At 32.0% G+C, this 20,660-nt stretch overlaps 1 protein-coding gene and 1 long non-coding RNA gene across 2 annotated transcripts; both read left to right on the top strand.

The window, feature by feature from the left end:
* Positions 1-5,231: 5,231 nt before the first annotated feature.
* Gmer (GDP-L-fucose synthase-like protein) lies at positions 5,232-19,616 on the top strand. The gene is made up of 7 exons (XM_088261435.1): positions 5,232-5,498; positions 7,509-7,658; positions 9,735-9,849; positions 10,678-10,806; positions 12,368-12,441; positions 14,798-14,937; positions 16,805-19,616. The coding sequence occupies exons 2-7, from the start codon at positions 7,510-7,512 to the stop codon at positions 17,167-17,169; spliced, it is 972 nt and encodes a 323-aa protein (XP_088117561.1). The 5' UTR covers positions 5,232-5,498; position 7,509; the 3' UTR covers positions 17,170-19,616.
* LOC148308626 (uncharacterized) lies at positions 5,302-7,231 on the top strand. The gene is made up of 2 exons (XR_015837656.1): positions 5,302-5,812; positions 6,308-7,231. It is a non-coding gene; the product is annotated as an uncharacterized LOC148308626 (long non-coding RNA).
* Positions 19,617-20,660: the final 1,044 nt, after the last annotated feature.

Genomic DNA, 20,660 nt, shown 5'->3' with positions numbered 1-20,660 from the left:
TATTTTCTAATTAAAATGTAACTTTGTTTGAAAATCACTGTAAATTTATAGTGATTTTAAAACTAAGTTATATTTTCAAACAAAGTCACGCCCTGTTAAAAATATATGTTGTATTTTATAAAATATATATTTTAATTTTTTTTTTACTAACTAACTGGCCTTTTACTAACTCTTTCCGTTTCAAAACCATATATTCATTTCGAAGAAAAAAATGTTTTTTTTTATTCCAAAACTGTGTTTTAAGAAAAGAAATGTTACCTGGGTTTAAAGAAAATTTAATTGCAATTTATCGAATACTGGGCCTTAACACGTTGAACGCCATGGGGGGCACCAGTGACTTCAATCAAGAGTTACACATCGCTCACTCCTTTCAAGAACGTCATAAATCAAAAATCGACAATTTTCAGTTGCGCATGATTTCGGAATGTTCAGAAAACGTACTATATCCCAGCAAAAGAGGCATATTTTTAACTTAATATTTACCCGCCACAGGGCAGAAAATGTTGTTTTTGCATTTTGAAGAAGAGGTATTGTTTAATAATTTTTTTAAATACACCAAATATTTTTCAAATGAAGTAAAAACCTTTTGTCCGCCTCTGTGGTATAATGGTCAGCGTGTTTAGCTACCGTGCTGGAGGGCCCGGGTTCGATTCCCAGGGGGGGTTGAAAATAAATATTTGTGATTTTACACTGTAATATTGATTTGATATTACCCTGGACTGGTTCATGAAGCGCAAGAGTGATCACCTTGCCTTCATGTAAGTAATGATCAATATAACACTGTGTCAATTCGATGCAGTGCCCTATGCACCATTGGGTGCGGATAAGGGTTATAAGTTATAAGTAAGTAAAAACCTTCAGGTTTTACCTAAAAAGATCTGTTGCACAGTAAAAAGTTAAATAAGTGACTTGATATTTATGTTTAATACATTGTGTTATATAACTTTAAAAGCGTTCTCCTGAAAAATCAAGTTTTTTTTTTATTCATGACGTTCTTGAAAGTAGTGAACGATATATTCAAAATGCTTTAACTATGGAACCCATTGTCAAAACAAAAAATTAAATAAACTAATTACATTATATTATTAAAATTTGAAAATTACTGAAAAGTTTTTTTTGTGAATTACTAAATTAATAAATTTTAGTACTGATATTTAACGTGTGGAGAGGTGTGTTAAGATGGTTTGGACATGTGAATCAAATGGGTGAAGAAAGAATAGAATTGTACAAAAACGGTGTTATTTATAAATTTTATCTTTATTTCAAATTCCTTTGCATTATACAAACATGACACAAATAAAAATACAAAGAATATTAATAAAATATAAATACAAAAAAAAGATCCCACAAAGGGATGTGGGTATACAATATAATTTAGGTCATAGTAAAGGACAAAGGCAAGAAAATATATTTTAAGTAGAACTAGAATAAAAGTATTTATATCTTCGTCCGCCTCCGTAGTGTAATGGTCAGCATGCTCGGCTACCGTTCTGGAGGTCCCGGGTTCGATTCCCAGGGGGGTTTAACAAATATGAGTGATTTTTTCACTCTAATATTTATTCAATATTACACTGGACTGGTACCTGAAGTGGAGGGCTGATCACCTTTCCTTCATGTGTAATCGATCGAGATAACACTGCGTTTATATGAAGCAGTGCCCTATGCACCATTGGGGTGCGGTAAGGGATAAAAAATATATATATAAAATACAATTTATAAAATACTTGATCAGAAAACAAAAATAAATAAAAAAATATAATTAAAAACTTAAAAACATAAATAAGATGAAAAAGATGAAAAAGTAAAAAGATAGCAAGCGTGTACTACATACATGAGTGATACGTCTACAAGAAAAAGAAGCTTAAATCTGTCTCTTAAGTAAACAATCAAAGCAAAATTTTAAATCTTAACGGACTTAGGTAATTAACATCTATAAAAATCTGTTTTCAAAACATAGAATTATACTCCGGCGTCTGAAAAAACTTTACGTAAGTTCCAACTTGAAACACCTTCCCAACTTTTTCGCATAAATCATTGATTACGCTTCATATTGACTGATATTTCCAAACCATCTGTATCAATTTAGTTATTTGCTGTAGTTCACAAATATGGTTAATTCTTTTATGAATAGACTATACGTAAACAACTTTGAATTATCGTGGAATATCATACTTTTAATTATTTTTTTGTAATATCAGGCTGATAAAACTAGGGCGTGTTGGGAATTTATTGGTCGGAACATGTAGAGAACAACGGGTATCAAGCAGGACTAGGGAGTCTAGATTGCTTGAATGTTTTTCGGAGATACATTGTGATACTACATTTTATAAACTTTATAAAATGAAACAACTTTGTTGTAACCACTTTTTTATTATTAGTACACTTTAACCTGCCGGTTTCGACAGGAGAAGCCAGACTGTTGCATGTCGTCAGCAGGCCTTCCGTTCCACTAGAAGAGGGTTTGGCATTTCTTTATGGTACCAATGTCCTTCATTTTTTTATCATGTATGATAATATCACATCTCGTGACAGTTCCTTATGAACTATCACGGATCCGATGTCGGATTGGTCCTCACCCAGGCTTCTGCAACGCGTCTCCAGCTGTTGTCTTTGAATGTTGAAAGGGGGGCAAAGCATCAGGAGATGAGGGACATCTTGAGGTATCTCTTCATCACACGTACAGCTAGCGATCTCGGAGAGCTTGAAGTGATGTAGGTAGCTCATGAATCCACCAAGACCCGTAAAGATTTGGGTAAGCTCAAAGCCAGCTTTCTGAATTCTTCTGAAATCAAAGACGAGGAAAATGGTTTAGGTTAGGTTAGGTTAGTTTAGGTCGTTTTAGGTTATATGAAGAAAATCTGATATTTCCTACACTTCTTTCTTGCATGTATATATATATATATATATATATATATATATATATATATATATATATATATATATATATATATATATATATATATATATATATATATATATATATATATATATATATATATATATATATATATATATATATATATATATATATATATATATATATATATATATATATATATATATATATATATATATATATATATATATATATATATATATATGTGTGTGTGTGTTGAATCGAAATGTTAGTTTAAAATAAGTAGTTCACATATTGCTTTAACATTTTGAACTAACGTTGCATTCAAATACGTGCGTGTTTTTGTGAACTGTTTATTTTATTAACTTTGATAGGTAAAAACATGTTTTATTAGCAGTTTTTTTAACGAAATGACAGTGCCATCTTTTGAAGGTAATAAAAAACAAATTGCTAAACATTGCTCATGGACAGCGTGCTTCTTGACTCCGCTGTCACTTATCATTTTTTTTAATGTTGTTTGACAACAGTATTATTCCATTACCTTTTTTTAAATATTTTCTTGCTTCATAAGCATTGAGAAAATAATATAAAAGTTTATTTTTTTACAAGGCATTGAATTTATTTCAAATTCTAATTATAAATAGTTTGCTCACAGAAATTAATATCCCTTTTATTTGAAGAAATGAGGAAAATAACAAAGGATTAAACTCGGCAAAAAAGTCTAACATATAACAAAGACGTCAGTCACCGTGTGATGTTATCATGTTCAATCAGACACACCGACAAGAATTGTATGATTACCAACATAATCGAAAAATAAACTATGAATTAAGCAAATTCATTCAGTGCCCTATACACCATATAATGGAGAAAAATAGTGAATATCCTCATCCTAATTCATAATGATAAGAATAATATTTAAAATACAATGAAAATGAAAACATTTATGAGGTTTATTTTTTTTAAATTTCGCGGTATTTTCTATTTGACAGCTGTCTGCCTTGAAGTCAAACTCCATTCAGAAATAATTTAAACATTTTGCTGACATTTCAGTTTGAATTTTCCTTGTTGCTTTTTTATATATTTAAATTATGTAAAACAATATGACTGTCAAAAAAATGCTTATATTGCGATAATAATTTAGTTTTTATTATGACTTGTCACCATGAGCAGCGTTCATAAACATCTTGCGATCGTAGACTCGTTAGTATAGTCAGCTTTGGCTAAAATGCTAAAGGTGTCGTCAATATGCCTTATAAACAATATATATTTCAACGATTATAAACAATTTTTATGAACAAAGTAAATCTTATTCTGCGCATGCCTGGTAATATTTTCCCTTGATAAAAATGTCCGAACTTGATAATCTGAAATGGTGTCATAAAACTCTCGCGGTTCGTGCCGAAATACTAGTATATCATGGCTCACTCTCATTTTAGAGTTTAGATAGAGAGTGTTTAAGTCGAAATACAAGTTAATATATTTTTAAAAGTAGGTTCTCAACTTACGCGAATTCATAGTTACGCAGTGGAAAATTTAGAAAATCACTATACAGTTGAGTGTTTCCGAAAGTCAATAAAGCAGTTCAACACTATATTTATACATAAAATTTATCCAACTTGAAAAAAAGATTAATTTTACAAACATTTTACTTTTAAAATACTAATTAAACATTATTGGTAATGGCAATTATTAAAAAAAAAAGGGGAGTTGAACATTAACTACCATTAATTTCTCATGGAATGGGTATTAAATAAAACATAAAATTCACGTTTATGGAAGAATACAACCTAAAACATATATTAAAAATGGTGAGTGTCAAATTTAAATTATATTCTGTTTATAACTTAAAAAGTGTAAGTAATTTTAAAAAATGCTAAATTTGAGCAAATTTATAACGTAAATGATTGGCGTGATTAACTTCAAGCGATCGAATCTAAAAACCGAATTACGTAACGATTTATTTTAAGGTTATCATAATTTAATTCGGTTTTTATTCGATTGCCCGTTACCGAAATGATCACAATCATTTAAAACTTTAGTAAGTTAAATTTTTATTTGAAGCGCTAACTTAATATTTCCCATTTATAATTTATGTGTAACATTGTTTTAAAATCACCATAAATATTTTTTTATAACTTAATTATAATGTTTACCGGTTTCGAAGCTAACCGCTTCTTTATCAAGTAGTATAAGTAGCAATCAGTATTGATAAAGAAGCGGATAGCTTCAAAATCGGTAGAAATTAAAATAAAGTTATAATAAAATATTTATAGTGATTTTAAAACAATGTTACGTTTTAATTATACAACACCAAGTACCTATTTAGGGTACTTATCTACTCACTAGGAATTCTCAGGCTACATCAGTGTATGGCCATAGAATAAAATTAAAAATGAAGCGCTAACGTCAAATGGGCCTTAGAAATTTATAATAAAAAAAATAATAAAAAATCGCTTTCATTTGGTGTACGTTTATCATTTGCATTCGTGTTATGATAATCTGCGTTCGCCATCTACGAGTATAAGAATATTCGTATCCACCCATGATAATTTGTTCGCCGCGAAAGTTTGCGCCGAGTGTCACACCGTTTGAAATTTTGCAAAATATACTCATTGCATTTTGCAAATATTGAGGAAATGTAAGTAATCGACCTTTCTTGGCTATGTTTTTAATCCGAGTGAGCTTATCCCTTCTGATTATTGCCGCTAATAAGTCGTCAAAGGCAAGATAAGATAGTCAAGTATATAAATATTATGTTTTCGTCGTCTTCATAAACTTTTTATTCGTACTATTAAACGTTTTCATATAATAAAAAATAAGCCGGTGACCTTCTGTAAAACTGATATCGGCGGTTAATAATGCTGATCAGTACTTGAAATTTTATTACGTCGATTTCTATGCTTTTTATGTTTTTTTTTCACAAATAGTGTACTAAACTAATGGAATATTTAAGTAGCGACGTTTTTAGTTACTATTGAAAAAAATAACAAAATGGAGAAGGATTTTTTTCCATTTTTTAAGGACTTAGTGGCATTCTTAACCTGTCCAGGGGTGAGTTTTTTATATATATCGCTCACTCCTTTCAAGAACGTCATAAATCAAAAAACTTGATTTTTCAGGAGAACGTTTTTAAAGTTTAAAAATATAATACAATGTATTAAAAATAAATATCAAGCCACTTATTGAACTTTTTACTGTGCAACAAATCTTTTTAGGTAAAACCTGAAGATTTTTTCTGCATTTGAAAAATATTTAGTATATTTAAAAAAATAATTAAACAATACCTTTTTCTCAAAATGCAAAAACAATACTTTCTACCCTGTAGAGGGTAAATTTTAAGTTAAAAATATGCCTCTTTTGCTGGGATATAGTACATTTTCTGGGCATTCCGAAAACATGCACAACTGAAAATTGACGATTTTTGATTTATGACGTTCTTGAAAGGAGTGAGCGATATATATTTAACTTTTTGTAATTTTATATCAAAGTCGATGTTACAAGCAATGTACAATATCGAACAGATTAATTGAAACAAAACATTATTAGTTGTATTTTTGTAAAAAGTTTTGTAAAATATTTTGTTTATTCGTTATTTCACAAATTAATATTTAATATGAACTTATTTTGCCTGAATCAAAGATTTTATTCTTCTTGGCATCTATTATATAAGGTTTTGGCTCGTGAATGCCATTTTTTCGTCTCGAAACCATACTTGAATTATGGACAAAATGAGCTTTTCCACCGTAGTTCAATCAGATTTAGAGAGCCACTTCTTACAGATTGCCAATAGATTTTCAATTAGGTTTATGTCTAGCAAAAACACAGTTCATTATTTTTTTGGATATGTGGCGGGGGGTTTAATAGGGCTCCCTAGGCTCTGTTGAGATAAGATCTAAACTAACCTATGAATGCATAGAGGCTCTAAACCGCCTGGGTGAGAGAAACGCGGTAGGGCTGGCTTGGGTGCCCGGGCATTACGGTGTCATGGGCAACGAGGCTGCCGATAGAACTGGTGCTGAGAGGCCAGTTCAATGGGCCCTGAGCCCACTCAGCACTCAGTTTACTCTAAAAAACTGGGCCACGGACAAGAGCCAAGAGGTCTGGTCCAACAGCTCAGGGATGAAACACGCAAAGGAACTGATCATGGAGTACTCGCGGAAATTCACCACAGAAGCTCTGGGGCTTAAATAGATCGAAATAATAATAAAAATGTATGTAAAAAGAACTCCACCGACAAAACACACAAGGTGGCTTAGTGGATCTCTGCAAAAAATATTTTAAATATGCATACAATTTATTTTTCAATAAATGTCATATGTCAATAAATGTGTACAATTTATGTGAATAAAAAAAATAAATAAATAAAAAAAATTCGAGCCACACTTTGCCGACCTATGCATAAATGCATTGCATATAAATTTTAATATAATTTCAATAAATTAAAAACGTAAATTGTAAAAAAAGTGTAAGTCCCTCTCCAAGCACGAGAGCTCAGTCTCTTTTTTGGGGATAACTCGTTTGTAATTTTTAGATAGTTAGAAATGTTTAGAAAATTAATTAAAATTGTAGGAAAACATTTTAACCATATTACATAAATAATAATAAAAATAATAAAAATAAAAATATATATATATTTCCATGTTTACAGAATGACAGAGCGCATAATTCTTGTTACCGGAGGATCTGGATTGGTGGGGAAAGCTATCCAGAAGATAGTAGATCAGGAAAAACAAAATGGTGGACCAGTTGCTCAAAACGAGAAATGGATATTTGTCGGTTCTAAGGATGCTGATCTCAGGTATCCTTAATTTTCCATCCACAGACAATCCCCATTCTACTGAAATATTTACTTTTTCATATTTACATATTTCAAATGGGTGTTTTTTACGCCTGCGGACTGCTGGCGACGGGATTTGATAGTCGTTTATATAGCTTAGACCTTGACAAAGAGATTTGTACATAATTATGCTATACACGCTGACAGCGTAGAGACAACACAAGTTCCTTAGATACATTCATTTTTAACTAAATATACCCATTATTGAGTTAGATTATAATTGCATAATGATGCTGCTAAAATTAATAAATTTTAGTGATGGAAGGAGAGTGAATGCTGGGAACAAAGTGAATGGTGCACTGAAATCAGTTATAGCAAATAAAAACCTATCAGCGGAAGCCAAACTGGCAGTGCACAACGGAGTCCTGGTTCCAACTCTAATGTATGGAAGTGAAACATGGAGTTGGCAAAAGAAGGATGAAAGTAGACTGAATGCAGTCGAAATGCGATCTCTCAGAAGAATGTGCGACAAAACGATGTATGATAGATGTGCGAATAGTGAAATAAGGAAGGAATGCAAAGCTGAGACAAGCATTATCGATAAAATTAAGAAAGGTGTGTTGAGATGGTTTGAACATGTAGAACGAATGAGTGAGGAAAGAACGGTAAAACAAATTTATGAGGCGAATGTTAGTGGGAAAAGAAGCAGAGGAAGACCGAGAAAAACATGGCACGATCAGGTATGCCAAATACTTGAAAGTGGTCAGGTTAGGAGTCGTAACAATCGGCGGGTATGTATGAGGAGATGCATGAACGTGGAAGAGGCGAAGAATGTTTGCAAGGATAGAGTGGTGTGGCGCTCTATTCTCTCTGCCTACCCCTGCGGAGAAGCGGCGTGATGGTTAGTTAGTTAGTTAGTTAGTGATGGAAGGGTAATTACTGATTTGGTCCTGTTATAAAAATTCTTAGCAATTTTTTGGACAGCCCCGATCTCCTAAATCAAATAAAGCTTAGCGTGCGTCCAAGAGTTACTAGGTAAAAACTGTATTCGCAGTATTTGTACATAATGCAAACTATGCCATGTTCTCTCCCATTCCGCGGCTTCACATATTACCCAATGCTTTTGATAGTATAGATTTATTTAATATATTGTTATCAACCTTAAAGTCTGTACTTTCTCAGCATTTCTTCTCCATGTTATAGTGGATAACCTTAAACATTGTGTTTCACTCTCTCTCGCTGCTCGCTGATAGTGTGTGAAGGAGACGTGTATTTACCAGTGCTTACTATTTGTTATTTTATTATTATATTATGTTTAAGACTTTTTGTTTCTCTATTAGTGTATTCATTAGTGTATTTTTATATTAGATACTGTATATATGTATTGTGTTAAAGGCTTTCGCCGTTCAATAAATAAATAAATAATATTCATATAAAAACAATAAATAATTACTTCTTTTCTGCCTTTCAAATGAGGCCGCCGCAAGAGGTAAAAATACCTGTCCCATCCTCAATTGCATCAATTGGGACGCATCAATTAAGCATCAAAGCCTAAATTAAGGACTTAAATATATCGCTCACTCCTTTCAAGAACGTCATAAATAAAAAAAACTTGATTTTTCAGGAGAATGTTCTTAAAGTTTAAAAATATAATACAATGTATTAAAAATAAATATCCAGCCACTTATTGAACTTTTTACTGTGCAACAGATCTTTTTAGGTAAAACCTGAAGGTGTTTTCTCCATTTGAAAAATATTTAGAACATTTAATAAAATAATTAAACAATACCTTTTCTTCAAATTGCAAAAACAACACTTTCTGCCCTGTATCGGGTAAATGTTAAGTTGAAAATATGCCGCTTTTGCTGGGATATATTTTCTGGGCATTCCGAAAACATACATAACTGAAAATTGAGGATTTTTGATTTATGGCGTTTTTGAAAGGAGTGAGCGATATGTATATAATCATCAAATCCCATCACTAGCAGTCCGCAGGCCTAAAAATACCCGTCCAAAATGTGAACCTCATTTTCAGTAGTATTTACTATTAGTTCATACCACTGTATACATTTACTTATCATTATTTACTAATTTTAGTGACAAAAAGCAAACAGAAGAACTCTTTACGAAATATAAACCAACTCATGTGATACACTTAGCGGCGATGGTAGGTGGGCTATTCCAAAACATGTCTCACAACTTAGAATTTTTGGTGAGTATTTTTTTAACAATATTAATATTTATAAAATTAAACAACTTTGTTTTAACCACTTTTTTATTTTCAGTACACTTTAACCTACCGGTTTCGACAAGAACCTTGTCATCATCAGGGTTTATTAAATTCTAAAACGGTAAAATACTCATAATTAATTACATTCCCTTACCAAAAACTTCCACACGCTCCGTAAAAAATCCTAAACGTACATTTATATTTAGAGTATTTTACTGTTTTTAATGTTTTAGAATTTAACAAACCCTGATGATGACAAGGTTCTTGTCGAAACCGGCAGGTTAAAGTGTACTAATAATAAAAAAGTAGTTAAAAAAAAGTTGTTTCATTTTATAAAGAATTATAGATGGCTCATATCAATTTGAGACACCTAGAGTATTTACTTTTCTTATTTTTAATTGTTGTTTTACTTAGTAAATACCACTATTTTTTAAAATCTACTGTGACACGTGTTTCAATGCATTCCGCATCATTTTCAAACACCGTAAAATGATGCGGAATGCATCGAAACACGTGTCACAGTAGATTTTAAAAAATAGTGGTATTTACTAAGTAAAACATTAATTAAAAATGGATAGATTTTACCACAAAGTGACTGCCGAATCAATTAATGAAAATACTTTTCTTTTGTCTATTATATTCTACGACTGAAATTATAAATAACACCTAACATTTTTATAAACCGAAGCCGTCTCTGGCGCATTTGAATACAGTGATTTCAAACTGAGTGTATTTTTATATATTAAAAAAATAAAGAATTACTACGTTGATGAAGCAAATATTGACTCTGTATTATCTTGTATGTTTCAGAGAAGTAATATTCATATAAATGACAATGTTCTGCATACGAGCTTCGAACTGGGAGTTAAGAAAGTCGTGTCATGCCTTTCTACATGCATTTTCCCCGATAAATCAACATATCCCATAGATGAAACCATGGTAATATGCTCAAATACTCTTTAAATCACGCAATTTTATTTAGCGTCCAACAGTCTATAACCCGCTATTAAAATTCAATTAACCTAGCTGGATCTAACAGGGGAATTGACATCCCTCATATATGAATTTTAATGCGATAAAATCAGTATTATAAGAGCTACTTACTCCATATTTTTTGTCATTTTAAAAATAATATTAAAGAAAATTTATTTATTTTTATAATTTCGAATTGTTAGATGTTTCAAAATATTGTTTTTGATGAAGAGCACAATCAGTCGGTGCCGGGAGTCTACATACTATATATCAGTACTTTAATTTTATTTCTTTCACTCTAATAAATCGCTCACTCCTTTCAACATCATATATCAAAATATGTATATCAAAAATCGAGAATTTTCAGTTGTGCATGTTTTCGTAATGCGCATAAAATGAAATGTATCACAGCAAAAGCGGCATATTTTTAACTTAGTATTCATTTCGCTCATTCCTTTCAAGATTTTTCAGGAGATCGTTTTTAAAGTTTAAGAATAAAATGAAATGTATTAAAAAAAAATATCAAGCCACTTATTTAACATTTTACTGTGCAACAGATCTTTTTATGTAAACCTGAATATTTTTTCTCCATTTGAAAAATATTTAGTATGTTTCAAAAAATAATTAAACAATACCTTTTCTTCAAAATGCAAAAACAACACTTTCTGCCCTGTAGCGGGTAAATATTCTGTTAAAAATATGCCGCTTTTGCTGGGATATAGTACATTTTCTGGGCATTCCGAAAACATGCACAACTCAAAATTGACGATTTTTTTATATATATGACGCTGTAATGAGTGAACGATTTGCTAGGTTTGTTGTGTTGCTAAGGTACACAATAGAGATAGTGATATTTACTCTATTATACACAAATATTTACACAAAGCATATCAATATTTGCATTATATTATATTTCTAACACTGTGCATTAGATTTATCCGTAGATAGAAGAAATACATATGTAAATAAAATAATGAAAATGAGTAGAAAATTTTATATAAATTTTAAAAAATCACCTTGTATAAACACATATAAAAATAAATTGCTCACTCCTTCAAGAACGTCATAAATCAAAAATCGACAATTTTCATTTTTGCATGTTTTCGGAATGCCCAGATAATGTACAATATCCCAGCAAAAGAGGGATATTTTTTATTTAATATTCACCCGCTACAGGGCAGAAAGTGTTGTTTTTGCATTTTGAAGAAAGGTTATTGTTTAATTATATTTTTAAATGTACTAAATATTTTTCAATCGGAGAAAAAACATTCAGGGTTTACCTCAAAAGATCTGTTTTACAGTAAAAAGTTCAAAAAGTGGCTTGATATTTATTTTTAATACATTGTGTTATATTTTCAAACATTAAAAACATTCTCCTGAAAAATCAAGTTTATTTTTTAAATGACGTAGTTGAAAGGCGTGAGCAATATGTAACATATTACATACATAAGGCACATATATTATATTCTTAGTTTAGTAAAGTTTAGTAAAAAACCATCAAAAATAATTTTAAAACCTTTTCTTGCAGGTACATAATGGTCCACCACATTCTTCCAATTTTGGTTACAGTTATGCAAAACGGTTGATAGATATTTCAAACAAGTAAGTTGTTTTTAAGTATTTCTTCTTTCGGCCTTTATCTGCACCGAACGGTGCATAGGGCACTGCATCACAATTGACATAGCGGCACTTGTAGCTCATCAGTGTTCCGTCAATACAGATATGCGTACGTCTGAGGTGCAAAGTTTAATGTATACATTTGATTTAATATTCAAACCTGTAGATGGAAGCATCCGTAGCTTCCGAAACTAGTCTTTAAAATATAATTCTTCTTCTCCGTCCTATTTCTCATTGCTGAGGGTTGTGACCCTTGTGAAAGCGATGCTTCTTTTCCAGTTATCCGGGTACCAGTACAGGGTAATATTGAATAAATATTACAGTGAAAAAATCACTTATATTTATTTGACCCCCCCTGGGAATCGAACCCGGGACCTCCAGAACGGTAGCCGAGCGTGCTGACCGTTACACCACAGAGGTGGAATAGTGGTAGATAAATGAAATTTTAATTTCAATCGATAGATTTTACCACAAAGTGACTTATGAATCAATTAATGAAATTATTATTCCAGTCTGAAAGGATGTTGCCAGGTGTGTGAATTATTTATCTGGACAAAGATAACGACTGGTTATAAAAGATTACCATATTTCCGCTACGAGTTGATTGCCAGGCGTATTTATTTTACAAAGTAGGGCAAAATATAACTCGTTAAACAATGCTTCAGAAAACATATGTTGCTAATTGTTTAATTAGAACGTTTGCTAAACTGATTTCATTGTAAAAAATAAACGATTTCGTTTTCTATTTACGGTAGGTTGTTTTATTTTATTTTATTTTATTTGTCCGCCTCCGTAGTGTAATGGTCAGCACGCTCAGCTACCGTTCTGGAGGTCCCGGGTTCGATTCCCAAGGGGGGTAAAATAAATATAAGTGATTTTTTCACTGTCATATTTATTCAATATTACCCTGGACTGGTACCTGAAGCGGAAGACTGATCACCTTTCCTTCATGTGTAAATGATCAAGATAACACTGCGTTTTATGACGCAGTGCCCTATGCACCATTGGGTGCGGATAAGGGTTTTATTATTATTTTATTTAGTTAGATATTTAACAGGACACTAACATAAATACATTTACTATAACTACTACTACTATTACTACCATCACGCCGTTTCCCCGCAGGGGTAGGCAGAGAGGATGGAACGCCACACTCTTCTGTCCTGACATACACTCCTCGCCTCCTTCACATCCATACATGCCCTCCGATTACGCAGACTTTCGACACCGCCAGATTTTAGGTTCTGATTGATCTGATCGTGCCAATTTGGTCATCCACGTTCTGTTTTCCCTCTCACATTCGCCACATATATTTTCTTAGTCATTCTCTCGCTATCCATTCGCTCCACATGTCCATACCACCGCATAGAACTCTTCCTAATCTTTTCAATTATTCCTCGTTCAGCCTTACATTCCTTTCTTATATCGTCGTTTTTAATTCTGTCATACAATGATTTTCCACACATTCGTCTGAGGGAGCGCATTTCAACAGCGTTTTTTATTTACTATAATGAATTACAAATAAAGCAGGTAATTGTAAAATTCCAATTACAAAATTTCACAAATGTTAAATGACTTAAAAGTATTTTTTAATTAATATTTTACCTAGTAAATACCACTATTTCTTAAAATCTACTGTGACACGTGTTTCGATGCATTCCGCATCATTTTCAAACATAAAAACTTAAAATGTTGTAAAATAAATTAACGAAATCTAACATTTTTTCATTAATTGATTCGGCAGTCACTTTGTGGTAAAATCTATCCATTTTTAATTTAAGTTTTATTCGGTAAATACCACTATTTCTAGGAATTAATATGAAAGGTCATAAATTACAAAATTTTCAACAAATTCTTCTCTTATTCAAACCCTTCTCTGCACCCAATGGTGCATAGGGTACTGAATCTTAAAACGCAGATCGTTAACACATAAATGAAAGGTGGTCAGCCCTCCGCTTCAGGTACTGGTCCAGGGTAATTTTGAATAAATATTAGAGTGAAAAAATCACTTATATTTATTTGACCCCCTCTGGGAATCGAACCCGGGACCGTCCAGAACGGAAGCCGAGCGTGCTGACACTACACTACAGAAGCGGACAAACAATAGAAATTCATAAAAATATAAATAAATAATAAACCTATTATAATATATATTATTTTATTATTAAACCATATCCGCTCCCTAGGTGGAGCATATGGAGTCCACAAACTTTCTCCACTCTTTTCTGTCAGCTACCAGCTCCCTTGCATCCTCCCAAGTCAGATCCACGTCCCGAAGTTCTGACGAGAACTGCCGACCCATAATTAACAAATAAATAAAAATTTTCTCATTAACTTGTAGGGCGTATCACGAAAGGCACGGCTGCATGTTTACGTCCGTCATTCCTTGCAACGTGTTTGGGCCGTACGACAACTTCAACCTGAAAAGTAGCCATGTGATACCAGCTCTCATTAGGAAGATGGTGGACGCAAAAGATAAAGGTCTGTTTATTATATTTTGTCAATGTTCTCTTCTGCGTTGTTCTCATTGCTGCCTGGATCCTTGTTCTCAAAACATGTGTAGTCCTCCACCCCACACTGCCATCTGCATCGCTATAATATTGTTGGGTAATATATCCAAAATTAAACCTGGCTTATTGAATTCTACATTTTTTTATGTATATGTTAATACGTGACGCGTTTTGTCTTATTAAGACATTATCAAACACTGGTGTTTGATAATGTCCTAATAAGACGAAACACGTCACGTATTAACATATTGTAGTCATACGGGAAAAAGTGACCAAGTGCATTTTTTACAAAAACGTGATCATTGACTATTTGATATCTTACTGGCTTAATATTGCTCCAAAAAAATCCCAAAGGATTTTAAACTTTTAAGTATAATATATTGACTTGTTAAAAATGACAAACTGCATTGATGTTTGTTTTGTTGCCAAGCAAAAGTGACTTAAATGGCCCTCCTGAACATTTTACGTTTTGTTAGTTGGTCACTTTCTCCTGTACGACTGCGATATGAACCCTTTTGGGACTAGCACACTTTGCTGTAAAATTCTGTGTAATTCCGTGTAGTGGACAAACGCCCTAGGAGTTCACAATAGCCATCTTTGTTAGATTGAAAAAGCTTTTATTTAGCAAAAACCCTGTTTCTGCCAAATTAGTTTATTCTATTATAAGTATTATTTCATATTTCATTAATTTCATAACTGATAACACAACTTGGCCTAGGCAATAAATAGACATTGTTTTATCTTTAATAAGAGTTAAAACAAATGTTTTTTTGCATATGCCTTAAAAATTAGTGTAGTTCTATAAGAATTTGTGTATTTTTATAAGATTCTATTCATTAATGTGTTCGAGAAGAACAAAAAGACGCAGTTAATCTACTAGATCCAACTTAATGATTTTGTAAAAGAATATAATAAGTTCCCGTACAAAAAAAATTTCAATGAAGAATTAAAATAAATAAAAAATACAACCGCGGGCCGCGAGTTTGACATGCCTGCTCCAAAGCACATTCTAAAATTTCGGTAGGGTGGCGGGCGCCACCTATTTTTAATCGACTTATTTTTAAGTACTGTCAGAAAAGAAATCACTCATACATACAATATCGCAAACATACTAATGTATTTAATAAATCTAGGCACTCAATAAAATTTTAACTTACAAATACATATATATCTTTCCCTAAAGAAATAAAAAAAATGATATAAAAATACTTAAGAAAAAAATTAAAGCTCTATACATTTAAATCTTGAAAAAATATACAAAAAAAGACTTTTATATTTTTTTATTATATAACATTAAACCGCAAGTGTAAGTCCCTCTCCAAGCACAAGAGCACAGTCTCTTTTATGGAGAGGCACAGCGAATCGAAATATAAAAGTTCTCCATATGTATAAATGATTCAAATGTATTATGTTATAAATAAAAATGTAAATATATTAAATGAATAAAAAATATATATATATATATATTTATATATATATATATATATATATATATATATATATATATATATATATATATATATATATATAAATAATTCACATTTTTAATTAATTTTTATGAAAATATTCTGTCTCTGTCGAATAGTGGCACAGTTCGGGCACGGGGTTTGGAACCTCTGATCTAAATCATCAACATTTTCATGTTCGAAAAAGACACCCATGATTCTAGCGTCTATGGGTGTCTTTGGAATATGAAAATATTGACAATATAGGTACCATTTTTGGAATAAAGAGTTTAATTTTTTTGCATTGCGGCCCTTTAGCTATTGACCACCTCACATATTTATATTTAGATATGTGAGTCGTTTATTATTTTTACAAGAGATATGATATTCCAGGTGACGGGGAATTAGCCGTGATGGGTACGGGGAAGCCCCTTCGCCAGTTCATCTACTCCGCGGACCTCGCCAGGCTGTTCCTGTGGGTGCTCCGGGAGTACGACAGCGTGGAGCCCATCATCCTCTCAGTAGATGAGGAAGACGAGGTCTCCATCGCCCGCGCTGCGGAGGTCATCCAGGAAGCTGTGGGATTCAAGGGTCGGCTGGTCTTCGACGCCACCCAGGCCGATGGACAGTTTAAGAAAACCGCTTCTAACAAGAAGCTCCGATCGCTGTTGCCTGATTTTAAATTCACGGAGTTTTCCGTCGCTGTTAAAGAATGTGTCGATTGGTATATTGAAAACAAGGCGACGGCCAGGAATTGATCTGTATTCATCAGCACCATCAAACTCTTTTAACGCATTCACAAAAACTGTATAAAAAAACCTAAATACTACATTATCGTAATCATGGTTACACTTTCCCGAAAAGGTTGAGTACCTATAAATTCTTTTTACTCATGTATAAATCAATACATATGACTCCAGAGTATCCAAAACAGCTGTGTATTCTAGATTAATTGTAATAGACATCTCACGCTCATCGGCTACAACAACTGCTATGGGCAAAGTGATCTTACTAGCTGTTCATGGGATTCGGAGCATGCGCCTCCAACACCATATTTCGATAGTGCCAGATTTCGCCTAACTTAGACATTATTAAAAAATAAATCAAGTCAAGTCAAGTAAAAAACAAGTCGCAAAGATATTCCTACTATGGGCATCCTCTGGCATTTGTTCCTTTGATCGTTCCCTCTATTACTGGGTGCAGGAAACCCTCCTGTCGCAACACGTGACTGATCCGTTCAGCGCATCTCTTCGAGATAGTCACGAGTAAATGCCTTCTTTCTTGGATTATTTGTACATAGTACTTCGTTGTTCAAGATATGGTCTCTCCAGGATATCCCTAGCATTCTTCTATATGTCCACATCTCCAGCGCATTTTACGCCATAAGCCCTTTTCACAAGAAATTGCTATTTTTACTTCTTTGTTTGTCAGTATGTGTCAGGCAACGTTCCTAGGAAATATCGCAAATAAACTGCGAATATTACAACCGGTCTCGGGCAATGTGTCATTCTGATTTATACGAATTACAATTTTTTACTATCAAAGCGTAATGTACCAATGATATACCAAAAATTTATTAACTGAATCAAAATTTTATATAAAATTGTTGATAAAATTATTTTTATATATTTTGTCGCAAATTTTGTGATTGTTTAATACTTATTTCATTGAGTATTATATGATAAAACCGTTAAACAATGAAGAATATGTATAATTACTGTGAATTGTCTCAAATACATCTTATTTTTATTTAAATTGTCCCAAAATGATTTGTATTATTACTGTCAATTGTCTCAAAACACGTTATTTTTATTTATATCGTCCCAAAATCATATTTATTTATACTGTGAATTGTCTCTAAACATGATATTTTTATTTATATCGTCCCAAAATCATATATATTTATACTGTGAATCGTCTCAAAACATGTTATTTTATTTATATCGTCCCAAAATCATATTTATTTATACTGTCAATTGTCTCAAAACATGTTATTTTTATTTATATTCTCCCAAAATCATATTTATTTATACTGTGAATCGTCTCAAAACACCTTGTTTTTATTTATATCGTCCCAAAATCATATTTATTTATACTGTGAATTGTCTCGAAACATGTTATTTTTATTTATATTCTCCCAAAATCATATTTATTTATACTGTGAATTGTCTTAAAACATCTTATTTTCATTGATATTGTCCCAAAAACAACTAATTTTCATATATGATGTCTCAAAAAAATTGTTTTATTTTACTATTTACTAAATATTAATGTGTTACAATTACTTTTTTTTACTTTGTCTTTAATTTCTACTTAAAACTATCATGAGTGTTCTAACTTATATCTTTTTATTGTTTACTTGATTCATTTCTAATTTACAGTTTATTTTCTGAACGAAAAAAAAAGATTTTTACTTTGTATTTTTTTACTGTGTATCGTAGTCATACAGAAAAAAGTGACCAAGTGCATTTTTTACAAAAACATGATGATAAGGAAAGCGTTATATTACCATAAAAAACGTGATCATTGACTATTTGATATCTTACTAGCTTAATATTGCCCTGAAAACATCCCAAAGGATTTTAAACTTGTAAGTATAATATATCGACTTGTTAAAAGTGACTAACTGCATTGATGTTTATTTTCTTGCCAAGCAAAAGTGACCTAAATCAGAGGTGCCAAACTCAAAAGGCACCTAGGGCCGCATAAGGTATTTTGGGTACGCCGGCGGGCCACATCAAAAAACTCAAAAATCTCATTCAAATTTTTATATGACTTTAAGTGAATATACTATATCCCAGCAAAAGCGGCAAATTTTTAACTTAATATTTACCCGCTACAGGGCAGAAAGTGTAGTTTTTGTATTTTGAAGAAAAGGTATTGTTTTATTATTTTTTTTTTAATATACCAAATATTTTTCAAATGTTTTTTCTCCATTTGAAAAATATTTAGTATATTTAAAAAAATTACTAAATATTATAGCACATTGAATGTTTTATTCAGGTTTTACCTAAAAAGATCTGTTGCACAGTAAAAAGTTCAATAAGTGGCTTGTGTAATACATTTTATTATATTTTTAAACTTTAAAAACAAATTCCTGAAAAATCATGTTTTTTGATTTATGACTTTGTTGAAAAATGATTTCAATGAAGAATTAAAATAAATGAAAAATATAACTGCGGGTATCTGCGGTCCGCAAAATAAATACCTCGCCGCATGCGGCCTGCGTGCTGCGAGTTTGACATGATTGACATAAATGGCACTCCTGACTATTTTACGGTTTGTTAGTTGGTCACTTTCTCCTGTACGACTCCGATATATTTCATTGTATGATATAGAACGGGGCTACTTGAACTTTGATGTGTTACTTGAGTCCAGAACAAAAAAAAATTAAATCTGTATTTGGTGTACAATAATGAACGTATTGACATGATTCATTGTTCCCCTGACAGGTGACACTTATTGTCACGATACTTCAATAGATACCACGATCTAAATAAAAAATTTTGTACTGGGCTCAAGTAACACATCAAAGTTCAAGGATTTAATAATTTTATGTTAGATTAAAGAAAAGAAAAAAATACAATTATATATCCGTCCTTGTTGCTCCATGCTACAAAATAGCATGTCAGGTGATACAAATATATACTCTATTATAATATTAAAATAAATATGGGTGAAATAAATATTGTTTGTTTTATTTTTCCAATTTACATCCTTGTAACTTGATTTTAAATCTTCTTCCTGGCTACATCCCAGCTTATCGCCTTTGTAGACTGCTGGGGTCAGCTCTCCTCGTCCTCAGGTTATAGGTCATTCTGTCATGGACAACGTCACCTAGGCCATGAAATCGATCTTTCTGCAGCACCCATGAATTCCTTGGTCTTCCTCTAGATAAATTTCGAGGAAGATCCATTTCTATTGCCTGGTTCACAATATGATCAGGTTCTCTGCGTCCTATGTGCCCATACCATCTCAATTGCCTTTCCTCTACCTTCCTATTAATGTCTGTTACGCCCAGGCTTCCGCAAATAACTTAATTAAAAAATAAAATGAAATTTTATATTATATATTGCTCATCCCTTTCAACGTCGTATATAAAAAATCGTAAATTTTCAGCTGTGCATATTTTCGGAATGCCCAGAAAATGTACTATATCCCAGCAAAAGCGGCATATTTTTAGCTTAATATTTACCCGCTACAGGGCGGAAAGTGTTGTTTTTGCATTTTGAAGAAAAGGTATTGTTTA

Source organism: Brachycentrus maculatus, unplaced genomic scaffold, assembly GCF_059751285.1.
Source record: "Brachycentrus maculatus isolate JH-2025_06_01 unplaced genomic scaffold, ASM5975128v1 h1tg000155l, whole genome shotgun sequence".
Taxonomy (NCBI): domain Eukaryota; kingdom Metazoa; phylum Arthropoda; class Insecta; order Trichoptera; family Brachycentridae; genus Brachycentrus; species Brachycentrus maculatus.
This window is presented reverse-complemented; position numbering and strand designations above follow the sequence as displayed.

Bases quoted from the DNA above. Each gene is read 5' to 3' on its own strand.
- Gmer (XM_088261435.1), top strand. From the start codon at position 7,510: ATGACAGAGCGCATAATTCTTGTTACCGGAGGATCTGGATTGGTGGGG. The intron at 7,659-9,734 runs GTATCCTTAATT...TACTAATTTTAG, and splicing joins TCTAAGGATGCTGATCTCAG to TGACAAAAAGCAAACAGAAG. The intron at 14,938-16,804 runs GTCTGTTTATTA...ATGATATTCCAG, and splicing joins GGTGGACGCAAAAGATAAAG to GTGACGGGGAATTAGCCGTG.